This window comes from Mya arenaria, chromosome 5 (assembly GCF_026914265.1).
Source record: "Mya arenaria isolate MELC-2E11 chromosome 5, ASM2691426v1".
Classification (NCBI taxonomy): Eukaryota; Metazoa; Mollusca; class Bivalvia; order Myida; family Myidae; genus Mya; species Mya arenaria.
Window position 1 is genome coordinate 28,787,289 of NC_069126.1, and position 12,929 is coordinate 28,800,217.

Sequence of the window (12,929 nt, forward strand, 5' to 3'; positions counted from 1 at the left end):
TGGTCCGATTAAACATCGGATAATTCCGTTATTTCAAGTTACATGGCGAATAAAAACATGACGGTATTCGCCAATCAAATGCTGGGATAATTCCTGATAGTAAACAAACATGTGTCATATCAAAATATCAATTCCATCAGTTTTAGTAAGGAATTTATGTAGATATTATTATTTACGACTTTGTCGGGATCGCCCGAATTTCACAAACACATTAAGCTTATTTACTAGTGGCCGGCTTGAATCACAGCAATAAATTTCCTGGAATATAAAATGTAGTCATAACCCGTATAGTGATGTCTTTTCCCTATCAAAAAGTTCGGTACAAATACGTCATCCTCGACAACGTCAAAGTTTGCTCTTCGTTGTCTAACAAACCGGCACGTAACGACATTGGTTTACAAAGGTGTATATCATTACACAGAAGTCGATGAAATATCAAAACTTATTTAACTCGAACTTGTTTATTGACAACCCCTTTCCGAACACTATTTGGGCATAATTACACACGTTCAAAACTTAGTTTTACAATTTTGTTTACCGTTGTAAGTTGATTTGAGACGTTCTATAGTCATCAGTTTATGCCAGCATATGATTAGCCAGAAAATAAGTTTTAGTTTTAAATAATTCTAATGTGAACATATAAATTAGTATTGAGGCCTTTATTTACTAGATTCGGAAACTTATACAGCAAAGGTAATTAGACGTCCACTTCATGGAGATATAGTTAATGTATAATTCACAAAAAAAATCGAAATTATGTTTATAACCACACAACCAGTAGTTTTATATTTAGTTACCAATTAATAAAATAATTTGTGAATGGATGTTTATACAACGGTACAAAATGTGCCTTTATCCGGGTACAAAAGGAAATGGTTATTTGTTAAACATTTGTCGCCAGGAAAACAAACTGAGGAGAAGCAAGTTTTACTTCGTTTAGACTTAAACATTGCTGACAAACAAATCAACATCTGAAGTCTTGGTGAAGTCAATAACCGCTCAGTTATCAATGCGCTAGAACATAATATTCGTAATATTGAAGCTGAAAACGAAATCTGCTCTTTAAAAATTTACGATCGGGTTTCGGCATGCAGTTACCAACTTAGAAAGCAACTTTGTTTTCTTAAATCTAACACCAGCCCATTGATCTGGTGTTGTATTGAAGCATCCCAGGCTTATATTTGGAGATAACATTTGGATTTGGACATTTTGGGGACGGAAAGGTGCTTCTTCCTATCATTGTTTCTGTAACACAGGAATGGCGTACTCATAACAATATGGAGTAGTTAAATGTAACAGTATATATACCAATTTATCCCGCTAAGTATTTTCTATCATTTGATGTTAAAAATTCTGTCAAGTTTAATCATTTTAAAACAGAAAAATCAACGTAGGACAATATTATACCTCAAATAAGTACATAATAAATTAATGATTGAAACATAAAGACATATGGAAAAGCAGTTTATCATATTTAATCATTTGAATTTGTGGCCAGGTAGCTTTTAATTTAATTATTTATTATCTTAGATTTAATGATACTTTAATAACCTGATAATTAGATTTCAAATAAAAAATGTGATATTTAGTTGATGTTTTCTTTAGAGAATACAATCATGTACTAATGTTAAGAGATATGAATTCCATTAACGGCAACTAGTTTTAAATGAACTTACGTTTAAGATTTTAAGATTAAAATACTACATTTCGTTCCACTATATAACAATGTGTGTACAGGCGATGATAAGAGATTTGTACGAACAATAGTTTATTGATACTGAATGGGCGTATCAGTTTAGACAGGGTTAATGTTCAATTATCTGGTTAAGTTGTAAGCTCAGTAGACTGTATATCTTGTCCAGGTCAAAAGGATTCGAACATGTAATCTCTCTTTGTAACTTATCATCTCATGCCTATCCCATTTTGCACGTATGCCTTATGTCTAAAACGTGTTTATGGCTTGAAATAAAAACGGATCGAAAACGCGGCCATAACTAAGGAACAATAGTAATTTTGCAAGTTGTATAGTTAACATGGCATCGTTTAATCCTCAGACATTTAAATGTCACTAGATATGATAACAGAATATAATAATATATCACATGATATGACGCAATGATATAGATAATATTGAAATGATAGAAACCATTTAACGATAATGCTGTTACAGCATATTGTGTACTGAGGAGGGCAAAATGTCTAGGCACAAAACAATTTTCCTGGTTAAACAGGGAATGTCAAGACGTAAAAAATATTGATCACATAATAACAGATCAGATTTTATCACGTTATTATTATTTATAATATTTAAAAAAAAAAACACAAAAGAACCCCGCTAATATAGAACTTTCAATTTTGATAATACCATGTCAGACATGCGTGTGTTTTATAATGTACCGATGCAACTATGACAACAGCACGTGCCAATATGAGTCATAAACATTTAAACTTGACATCAACTAAGCTGTACGTCAGATTTTATCATTGACTGTGAGTTATTGTAATTTATAATGGTAAAATAAAACCCGCGAGAGAACCCCGCTAATATGATCTTCCAACACATGATACAATAAGAAAGGCACAGCAAAACGTTTAAAAGAAATGGTACCTGTCTTAAGAAACGATTTAATATATATACTTGAATTGAGACGTTGTTTATATTACTCAAATCTTCTTTAATCAACTGTTAAGAACATTAACAAATTAAAGACACTTATTCATTGACACGTCTTTGAATGTCTTTTTCACACCACAACACCAACAGTTTGCCTGGCAAAGAATGCATTTTTCAAAGACAAATTTTTCTTTGAAGTTTTATTGATCAATTAATATTTCACAGTTACAAAGTACATTCTTACATTTTTTAACATTTTATATTAAAAAATAAGGGTTTAAATTTAGACTTTAATGATTTTTTTTATCAATCTTATCAATGTATTTCATGAATATTTGTCACTTGTGCATTAATAGATCTCATTTACAACTTCTTTTGAAATAAAATTTGACAAATTATAATTTTTCTTTATATTCAAAATAAAAAATAAAATAAAATTTAGGGGCCGAAATGTCTCTGTTGAAAATCAGTAAGAGGTCGTTTCCGTGACGGCAGAGAGAGCCTTGCAGATGACGAGGGTAGACGAAGAAAAAAGAAATACTGTGCGACGTTTGTGACGACAATCGCTGACGCATTTGCTACGGACTTACAATTTAAGAACAGAACGCAGTCAGAGGTCTTCGGTGTCGGCTATGAGGCAATTCATAAACGATTTGAGGAGCTACAAATGTGGAAGGTGTTTGCATTAATTAAACGATATAAAAATATTATTTCTTAAAATTTGTGCTCTTAAATGATTCAACATCATTATGTAAAAGAAACATATTTTAATTAGAAAAAAAAGAATAATCGGAAATAATTTAATAAATTTTCTTGCCCAGTCTTAGGATTTACATAACTGAATAATTGAAATAATATTCCCGACAATCAAAACCCAATTGAAAGGAGTAAATCGTTTTGATTCGCTGACAAATCTCCTCACGGCGACATAACAAATTATCAAACAATATGACTCTGAGTGGTATAGGGATGTATTCCGACACCAATGGATTCATCGGCGCGAAAGGTGCATCCACTGTGACGGATTATTTTGATAAAACGAGGTTGACGTCGTGTATGCTGTTAACGTCATTCCAATGCATCCGGCGTGCGCCGGGTTAGCGTTAGTGACCCTGTTCAGACCCTGTAACTTTTGCACCATACATTCTATTTGCATGCTATTGTCAGTGTTTGTTGCAGATACTATCTGCATCTTGTTAATGCATATTTTGATGTATAAATATTAAACCATATTTGTTATATGAGAACAGTCCTGTTTACTTTGGATCATCCCTCGTATCGGTGGTCCTTATGTTGTTCTAGCCTGTTATTTGCCTATTACTGAACTACTTGTTTTGATGCCTGCATAACCAATGAACCTTCTATCTGAAGCGCTATTGTTGAATCTATAATCAAGGACCGAGTTTGAGTTATCTGTTTGGAAATATTTACTCGATGCAACATTATTCATATCGAGTGTGGCTAAATGTACTTTTAATGGGTTAGTTGTCTATCCAAAATGATCATTTGGGTACATGATATTTGTAATCACCGTATTATATTACATTTCGGAGAGAAAGGTGATTATTCCATAATATCGTCGACAACCTAGTGATAGAAGTTAGAATAGCAAGTTCGCTGGAAAGGGGAAACACGTGTATGTAAAGGAGCAGGATTTGTAAGTATAAAGATAGAAATGCAGTTTGGGAATCTTTGTTTAAACTTGTCGTAGAAACCATATGTCAGAGGCAAAAGACTTTATTTCTTACAATCCTTTTGTGTGTTGGGATTCGAAATTCAATAAAAATGTGTTTGTTTTGAATGTATTTCCTAAAATTTGTATAAAACTGAAACATTACGACGTAAAATTATTTGATTCCTTGTCTTAGAGCACTAAAAGCTGTTTAATATGTAAATAACTGTTAATTGTTGTTTGTTATTATTATACACTTTCATAATCTGACATACAAACATAAATTATGATTTGATGCAAAGATAAATAAAAGCGATTGATAAATGAAATACCTATACAACAGAGAACTGGGTATTTCTGATTTGGTATACATATAAGCCGTCACGGTAACCAGTAGTACCTTACTGAAAAACAGCTGTACACAGCGGAAATAGAATGGCTTAAAATAGAACTTAACACTTACGCCTTCTTCGGTTGAGCTCTAATTCTAGAGACACCTACGCATATAAAACCTTGGAATGAACATGTATCAACCGAATCATGTGAGCACACGGAATGGCGGAATTTATGACATGACGTTTACCTGAAGTATCCATAGAGACAGCGTCTTGTTTTAATTATCGGACATTCTTTAAGATTATATCCTAAGATTAACACGATGTGTAAGGCGAAATAACATAAACGCCTAGATTTTTAAGTTAATAATTTAATGTTATTAATTAATAATATTCAGTTTAATTCGTACTGTTTTGTATAATCAATCGTACAGGGACAAGCCCAATAATCAAACAACCGAAAGTAAACACGGATTAGAAGCACAGGGTAATTCTAAAATGAAAAAGAGCAAGAAAATATCAAACGTTTCATTACCATGAGTTAAAACAAGCTACTACTGAAACCAAGCACTTGTGTTATATCCCTTCACATATACTTTTTAATCCTCAATCCGCTTAAAATGACAATATACGATTTGTCGATAAAAAAACAAGATAACATCGTTTATTAATGTGACAGTTACCCCTCTTCCTTTAATTATAAAACTCTCATATTTACTCTCTGCGTAATAAATGTCACTGTGGTAGTCTGCATTAGCGAATCGACGTTTTTGTGCAATTGGGTTTCAAGAAAGCATACGGCGATATAGCAAGGAATAATTACTTTTGGTCTCTCAAAAGTAATAAATGCAGTGGATGAGGAAACAACAACATAATTGTACACATCCCTTGTCGATATCGATCCTTCGACGTTGGGTGAGTCTCCCGGTGAATTATCGACGTTACCAATTTTGTCCGTATCCCTTATCGCAGTGAGCTCGGTAAGCGGGAAAATAAACATCGTTTAAAACAGGAGCAAACAAAGGTGAAACTTATCGTATATACGTTAGAATAATTCATATGTAAATACTAATAATTATTCTGACAACTATAAATGTGTTTTTTTTACCATTTTATACAGTTTCAGAACATGAATGACATTTGTCTGCGATGTTGGATACAACATGGCTTGACGATGGAGTGGTTCGGACATTTTGCATTTAAATTTTGTTTAATGTTTTAAAAATGTTCGGTAAATTAGAAAAACAAAACATTCATTTGCCTAATGATTGAAATGTTCAGGGACTGTCATATCGGAAGGAAAATAAGACACAATGTTTTATGTAATATTGTTGTTTTTGTATGTTGATTGTCCAGACAAGGTCACCATTAAACTCAAATGATCCGTGCACTACAAAGTTGTCGTTTTCTATCTTAAGGCCATTCGGAATGTTGGTGACGCCTAAAATGAGGGTGTTGCAAAGGTTAGAGTTAAATTTCCCTTTCACCTCTTTACAACGAAATACTTCAACTTTCGCTAAAAAGCAAACAAGTTCATTTCGATCAAATTAGTACACATTTTTATTCGCCCGGCGTCACTTGAAATCCCGGTAAAGATCACTTACATCACACAACAAATGAACGCCAATTCCAATTAGCATATACATTGCCTTATCCGGAGTAAGAAGCGTTGACCTCATACTTGGTTTGTGATGAATAGAAGACGCAAACGTTGTTAAAGACTTTGTTAGTGATGCATTTTTAATGCATGAAAATTGGCCATTTAATGAATTAGTTTTATTATCAACTGAATTAATCATAATGGTATAAGTTATATGATTACTTCAGTTGGATAAATTTGTGCCGACGTTTATCAACACATATGTTGAAAATATAAGCTTCGAATGAAAACATGCTTGCTATGTTCTTGTCTACTAAACGAACATGTTTACACTTGAACATCTATTTGTAAATAACACAATAATTCAGTTGGAATTCCTTTAGCATCTTCTTCTCAAGAAATAGCCTCTAAGAAGGGCGTGTCTCTAAATCGATTCTACTTTCTAACACTGTATGTAAGTTTCTCCCAGGCCTTCAGTAGAAACACTCCTGGGAGATTCATGGCACAAAGTGTAGTGCTTTAAACAATATCTTATGCGTTCCAAGTAATGCAAATAACTACGAGTAATATAGTATATCACAATGACGGGAGTTGCCAATAATACTACGTATTTTAAGGACACCACAGCAGTCAATTCTGGAAATATTGATACGGAGTTTGTGCCTCCAGATTTTCAAGTGACGGCTAAGAACATTATCCTTGCCGTGGTTTTGATTCTCATGGACCTTGTGACGATATTCGGCAATCTGCTTGTACTCCTATCGTTCGCTTTTGAGAGACGTTTATTACAACCATTTAACCTCTACATACTTAACCTAGCAGTAACAGACTTTTTTGTTGCCATAACGGCAATGACGTTTTATACATTAGATACGCTGCTTGGATACTGGCCGTTTGGACGCATCATGTGCGGTGTGTGGATCTACTTTGACTTTGCGATGACATTTGCGTCTGTGTTTACGTTAGTCGCCATCTCCGTAGACCGCTTCTGGTGCGTCACGTGGCCTATCCATTACAAGAAATATAACAACCGTTTCCGAACAGTCATGATACTAATTTGTGTATGGTAAGAAACTTTAAACTTTCCTAAACTTAAGAAAACATTTTTTTATTTATACATAATTCCTCCTGTCAACCATATAGCAAATGTTAACAAGTATTATTATACGCATAGTGTTTGAAATTCTGCGCGTTGATGGCAACGTTTCATGTATTAGGCCCAGCAAATTTTCAAATATATATATATAAACTATTATAGTATAAGAATACAATAACATTTCTGGTTATCCATACGCAATTCATTATATTCGTTTACTATCATTTGATAAAAACTGATCAATGCTATTTTTTATTATTTCAACGTCGTTTCATAAATTCCGCATCTAAATGACAAATGTTACATCCTCGGAATATTTGAATTTGGTTGTTTTGGAAAGAGTACTTGCAACTTTCTCGTTACCACGTGCTACCATAATCCTAGGATCAACATAAGCGCTTTCTGTTCCGAACAATCATCAAAATTTATTAAATGATACCTGTGACAATCAGTCTTAAAAGAAATTTAATTTCCTGCCAGGCAAATGACTGCTTTTGTAGTGTTTCTTGGAATAACTGTCAATATAAAATTCTTCTTTGACAACCTGCAAACCAGTAAGCTCAATAAAGATTTAAACTCTGAATTGTCCAGGTATCAATTTAGGCGGTTGTTAGAAATCCAACAAAAGCGGATTATGGCAATTTAATGATATGTTATTACAAAGACTATTTTTTTAATGATGATATACTATGATAAATGCATAAATGACCAGTTATGGCAATGATTTGGGAGAACAATTATATGTTAAAGTCATGTGAATGTTATTAATTTTTGATTACACATCTTTAACTATTCTAGTCGACAATTAATTAAAGATAACCTGAATATGTATGATTAAAAAAACTAACTTCAGTTTACACCAATTGAAGCATATATCGGCATACATAGCTAGCAGTTTAAATCAGTGTTTTATTTGAAGATAGAAAAGGCGGTGACAGTTATTTTATTTGCTATATTTATCTATCAGCATGAGTTTGGTGTTTACAAACACAAATATTGAAACGATAAATAAAACACTTTTTTGAACAACTAGTAATCAAAAGTTGTCACCAACACTATATTAATTAGTGATCTAGGCAACAATATACATGCGAGTGTTTTTATTTAGTTTATATAAGCTGCTACCATTTTAATTTCAGATTAATAGTAATCACTTCTTTTAATTGCAATTCTTTATTAAAAGCATATCGTAAATTCAAGACGTAAAACATTAAACATAAAGTTTAATAACAACAAAGATTGGTGTTTTAATGCGCTGATGGAAAGTGTTAACTTGAGAGCAAATGACCTTATCATTATTTTGTATGATTAAAGTAAACATGCGAGATGTAATGAGACAATTCTTTGGAATGCTTGCGTGATAATGTTAAAAATATAAGCTTTCTGGTGATATTCACATAAGTCATTATAAAAGACTAATGCGGTTCTTCAAGGAAGCTTTCAGGGATCCGTTCACCAGGAACCTCAAGCACTTACGTTTTGATCAATAAAGCCAGTATAGCTTCTTCATTTCTTTTAATACGTTTCGAAATATATTGTTGTTGTTTTCTGAACGCTGAAATACTAACTACAGAGAACATGCAAAACAGATCAAATGTGAAACAGATATAATTCATACTAGAAGAGAGATCCTACGAAGGCGGATAATACATCTTACATATGAACACATTATTCTCGGTTGTTTTGCGAATGTTCCATGATATCAATTTCAGAGTAAATTGAAAACTGCACTAGATATAGTGTGTGTTTTTCAGTTATATTTATGTAAAACTTTTTTTATGTATATTTGGACCCTTTTTACAGGTTGTTCGTAGTTGCAATATGGACACCACCTTTTATCGGCGACCGACTGCAACATAATGAGGACCATTTCTGTATTTGGGAGCCGTCGGACAACCGCGAGTTTGTCATATTTGTGGCGTTGATAGGACATTACATTCCTTGCCTCATGATGATGTTCTCCTATATGAAGGTTCTATACGTTATGCGAAGTCAAGCATTAAAAGTCGCGGTCAATACGGATACCAGCCTTCAAAACGAAAGGCATTGCATATATCTATAACCCGAAAATCAATACTCGGCAGTGTAGTGAAGCCATCCAAATCGCAAAATAACCAAAAAAAGTTAAATAAAAAATGCAATTTTGTTCTAATAGCCATTGCATGTCTTATTATTTTAAATCCTGGAACCTTCCCGGATTTATATGACATAAGCTTAGAAAAATAAAATCATTACCCTATTTATTGTCAATCGCCTATAGCGAGCCGAGTTCATTAACTGGAGAATGTCATATATCCAATCATAAATCACGGCATCCAACAGGATATAGGTACGAGGGATGATCAATATTTACGTAGACTGGTCACATAATCGTTTTCATACTTCTTGCAACATAGTTAACTTTTTTATTGACTACCATAATAAGAATAGCATGACATAGCATAGTGCGAAACAAAATGATATTATGCAACCACAGTAAGGCGCTAACGGTCCAGGTGGCGTTTTGTCGTACGTATTATGAACTGAAAACTAAATGAAATAAATATAAGTTGCAGAAACTCTTGAAAATAATCGCAATTATGTATGACGTCAATCGGCTGTTGCATTTTGAAATAAACAACGTCTTCTCTATGACACCTATGAATATAAATATGTCGCCACAAGAACGTTGGGAAATTCGCACAAACATTGAATTTTGTAAAGAAAAAGGGGAACACACCATCCGAAACGTATAAGCTACTAAAGCTGACACGTTTGCCGTGCAATGGTTTTCAAGGGGCATCGACAACTTTTCTGATGGCCAACAGTCCATTGAAGATGATGCAGTTCGTGGACGGAAGTCAATAATTGGACCGTCAGCCATGACGTCAATTGAAGAGAAACTGAAAGCGGACTGCATAATGACTGTAAGGGGACTGTTAGAGGTTGCCAATGTCAGCAGCTGTTGAACCACACACAGCATTCTGACCACCGAAATAAACATGCGGAAGGTATGGAAGAGAGCTGGGTCGCCGCCACTTGAGAAAGCCCAAGTTTCACGTTCCGCTGGTAAACAAATGCAAATGGTGGTTTCGGGTTGTCGGGAAATGATCCTGTGTCAACCGGTGCTTGTTGGGTGGATGGCAAATGCGAACTATCTTTCGATTCATTTAAATCAGATAACAATAACATGCACTCAGGAGAAGTTCAATTAATTATACTTTGCACATTACATATTGTAAAATATATTCAATATAAACAATATGGGTAAATCCATTCTGTGCAAATTGTTCAATTATAGTAGAAATAATCATATTTATCTTGTAGTTGAAAGTCATGAATATTAACGCCAAGTATTTAGCACACTTCTTACTATAATGTGACAGTATGACTCTTAAAACGTTTATTACATTGTGAACAGGAACTCGGCCGTGATCTCATTTGGGCAGATATTAAGAAGACGAGCGGCATCCCGGTTTATCATTTCATGAAAACACTATGAATCATGGTACATTAATTAATATACACGGTCAGTATCTTAATATTCGTAATACTGTACCCTGTCGATTATTCTACATGCATTTGAACCAAGGCTATTCAAATGTTGTCATTACTAGCTGAATTGTGGTGAACGTTATCAGGCTTCACAGAGATTGAGCACGGAGGTCTTTGTCAAATGACTGCATTGTACTGTATATCCGACAAGATTTATTCCTCTGCAGGTGAGGTCTGTTTCCGGTTGTTGAGTACTTGAAATTACAGTATCAGTGTATAAATGTGTGTTTCAGGTCGCTGATTGCTTGAAATAACATAATCATGTATAAAAGTCTGTATCAGGTTGCTTAGGACTTGAATAACATTATCCGTGTGTATTGGTCTGTATCAGTACATGAAATAGCATAAGACCGCTAGTGAACGCATGTTTAAGTGAACGTTTCAATGCGGTAATCCTATCATTTATTGATAAAGCTACTTTGATATGTAATATGTGTGTGGTCTGATTGTGGAGTTTGTACTGTGTGTCTCTCGTGCTGTGCCTTCTATACCCTGTAATATGTGTGTGGTCTGATTGTGGAGTTTGTACGTGTGTGTCTCTCGTCCTGTGCCTTTGTATCCTGTAATATGTGTGTGTTCTGATTGTGGAGTTTGTACTTTGTGTCTCTCGTGCTGTGCCTTCTGTACCCTGTAATATGTGTGTGGTCTGATTGTGGAGTTTGTACGTGTGTGTCTCTCGTGCTGTGCCTTCTGTATCCTGTAATATGTGTGTGGTCTGATTGTGGAGTTTGTACTTTGTGTCTCTCGTGCTGTGCCTTCTGTACCCTGTAATATGTGTGTGGTCTGATTGTGGAGTTTGTACGTGTGTGTCTCTCGTGCTGTGCCTTCTGTACCCTGTAATATGTGTGTGGTCTGATTGTGGAGTTTGTACGTGTGTGTCTCTCGTGCTGTGCCTTCTGTACCCTGTAATATGTGTGTGGTCTGATTGTGGAGTTTGTACTGTGTGTCTCTCGTGCTGTGCCTTCTGTACCCTGTAATATGTTTGTGGTCTGATTGTGGAGTTTGTACTGTGTGTCTCTCGTCCTGGGCCTTTTGTATCCTGTAATATGTGTGTGGTCTGATTGTGGAGTTTGTACTGTGTGACTCTCGTGCTGTGCCTTCTGTACCCTGTAATATGTGTATGGTCTGATTGTGGAGTTTTTACGTGTGTGTCTCTCGTCCTGTGCCTTTTGTATCCTGTAATATGTGTGTGTTCTGATTGTGGAGTTTGTACTGTGTGACTCTCGTCCTGGGCCTTTTGTATCCTGTAATATGTGTGTGGTCTGATTGTGGAGTTTGTACGTGTGTGTCTCTCGTCATTGGCCTTTTGTATCCTGTAATATGTGTGTGGTCTGATTGTGGAGTTTGTACTGTGTGTCTCTCGTGCTGTGCCTTCTGTACCCTGTAATATGTGTGTGGTCTGATTGTGGAGTTTGTACGTGTGTGTCTTTCGTCCTGGGCCTTTTGTACCCTTGACTTGTACCTCTAAACTATTTGAATGTATAACAACTAGTCTTGTTACTGTAGTTTTAATTGTATTATTCATGTGACAATATACATCTTATTTATATTGTCAACGTTTAAAACAGTGAAATACCGATTTCATTTTACTCATGAATCCCAATAAACCACAGAAAAAAAATATATTCTTATATAACATCATTTAATTGATATGCATTGTTCCATATGAACGTTTCTAATGATTTCAATTTAAGTTTAAGTTTGACACTTACAGAACATAAATCGAAAAAACAGATTGATTATTGGTTTTAATGATTTCTCGCAATAAGGTTATTTAAAAGGGTCAACATGTGTTTCTACTCAACAAATCATTTGCCACTGATAGTTATAAACCTTCTTGAGAATAATGTTCTGTTCAACGTTGCAATGCATTAAATTTAACATAGATTTTACAGTTAGTTTTACAAATAATATTTTCATTTTACTTTCGCGGCTTTTATAACACAGTTTACTTGTATCTAACGGTATTCAATGACTCAAACTTTGAAGATCATACGACGGTTTCAATTTTCGTGTCAAGTGTTTGAAGTAGCAGGACAAAGAAGGCCCTATAGTTAATTATAAGTCGCCCAAATGGC

The 12,929-nt window shown here is 34.4% G+C and overlaps 1 protein-coding gene across 1 annotated transcript; it reads left to right on the plus strand.

Moving 5' to 3' along the window:
* The first annotated feature begins 6,802 nt into the window (after nt 1-6,802).
* LOC128235597 (alpha-1A adrenergic receptor-like) lies at nt 6,803-10,265 on the plus strand. Its single transcript, XM_052950406.1, has 3 exons — nt 6,803-7,287; nt 9,121-9,360; nt 10,094-10,265. The coding sequence occupies exons 1-3, from the start codon at nt 6,803-6,805 to the stop codon at nt 10,263-10,265; spliced, it is 897 nt and encodes a 298-aa protein (XP_052806366.1).
* Nucleotides 10,266-12,929: the final 2,664 nt, after the last annotated feature.

Excerpts from the sequence above, each read along its gene's own strand:
- LOC128235597 (XM_052950406.1), top strand. The coding sequence starts at position 6,803 with ATGACGGGAGTTGCCAATAATACTACGTATTTTAAGGACACCACAGCA. Across the intron at positions 7,288-9,120 it reads ATGATACTAATTTGTGTATG|GTTGTTCGTAGTTGCAATAT; the intron begins GTAAGAAACTTT and ends CCCTTTTTACAG. Across the intron at positions 9,361-10,093 it reads ACCAGCCTTCAAAACGAAAG|GGGCATCGACAACTTTTCTG; the intron begins GCATTGCATATA and ends ATGGTTTTCAAG.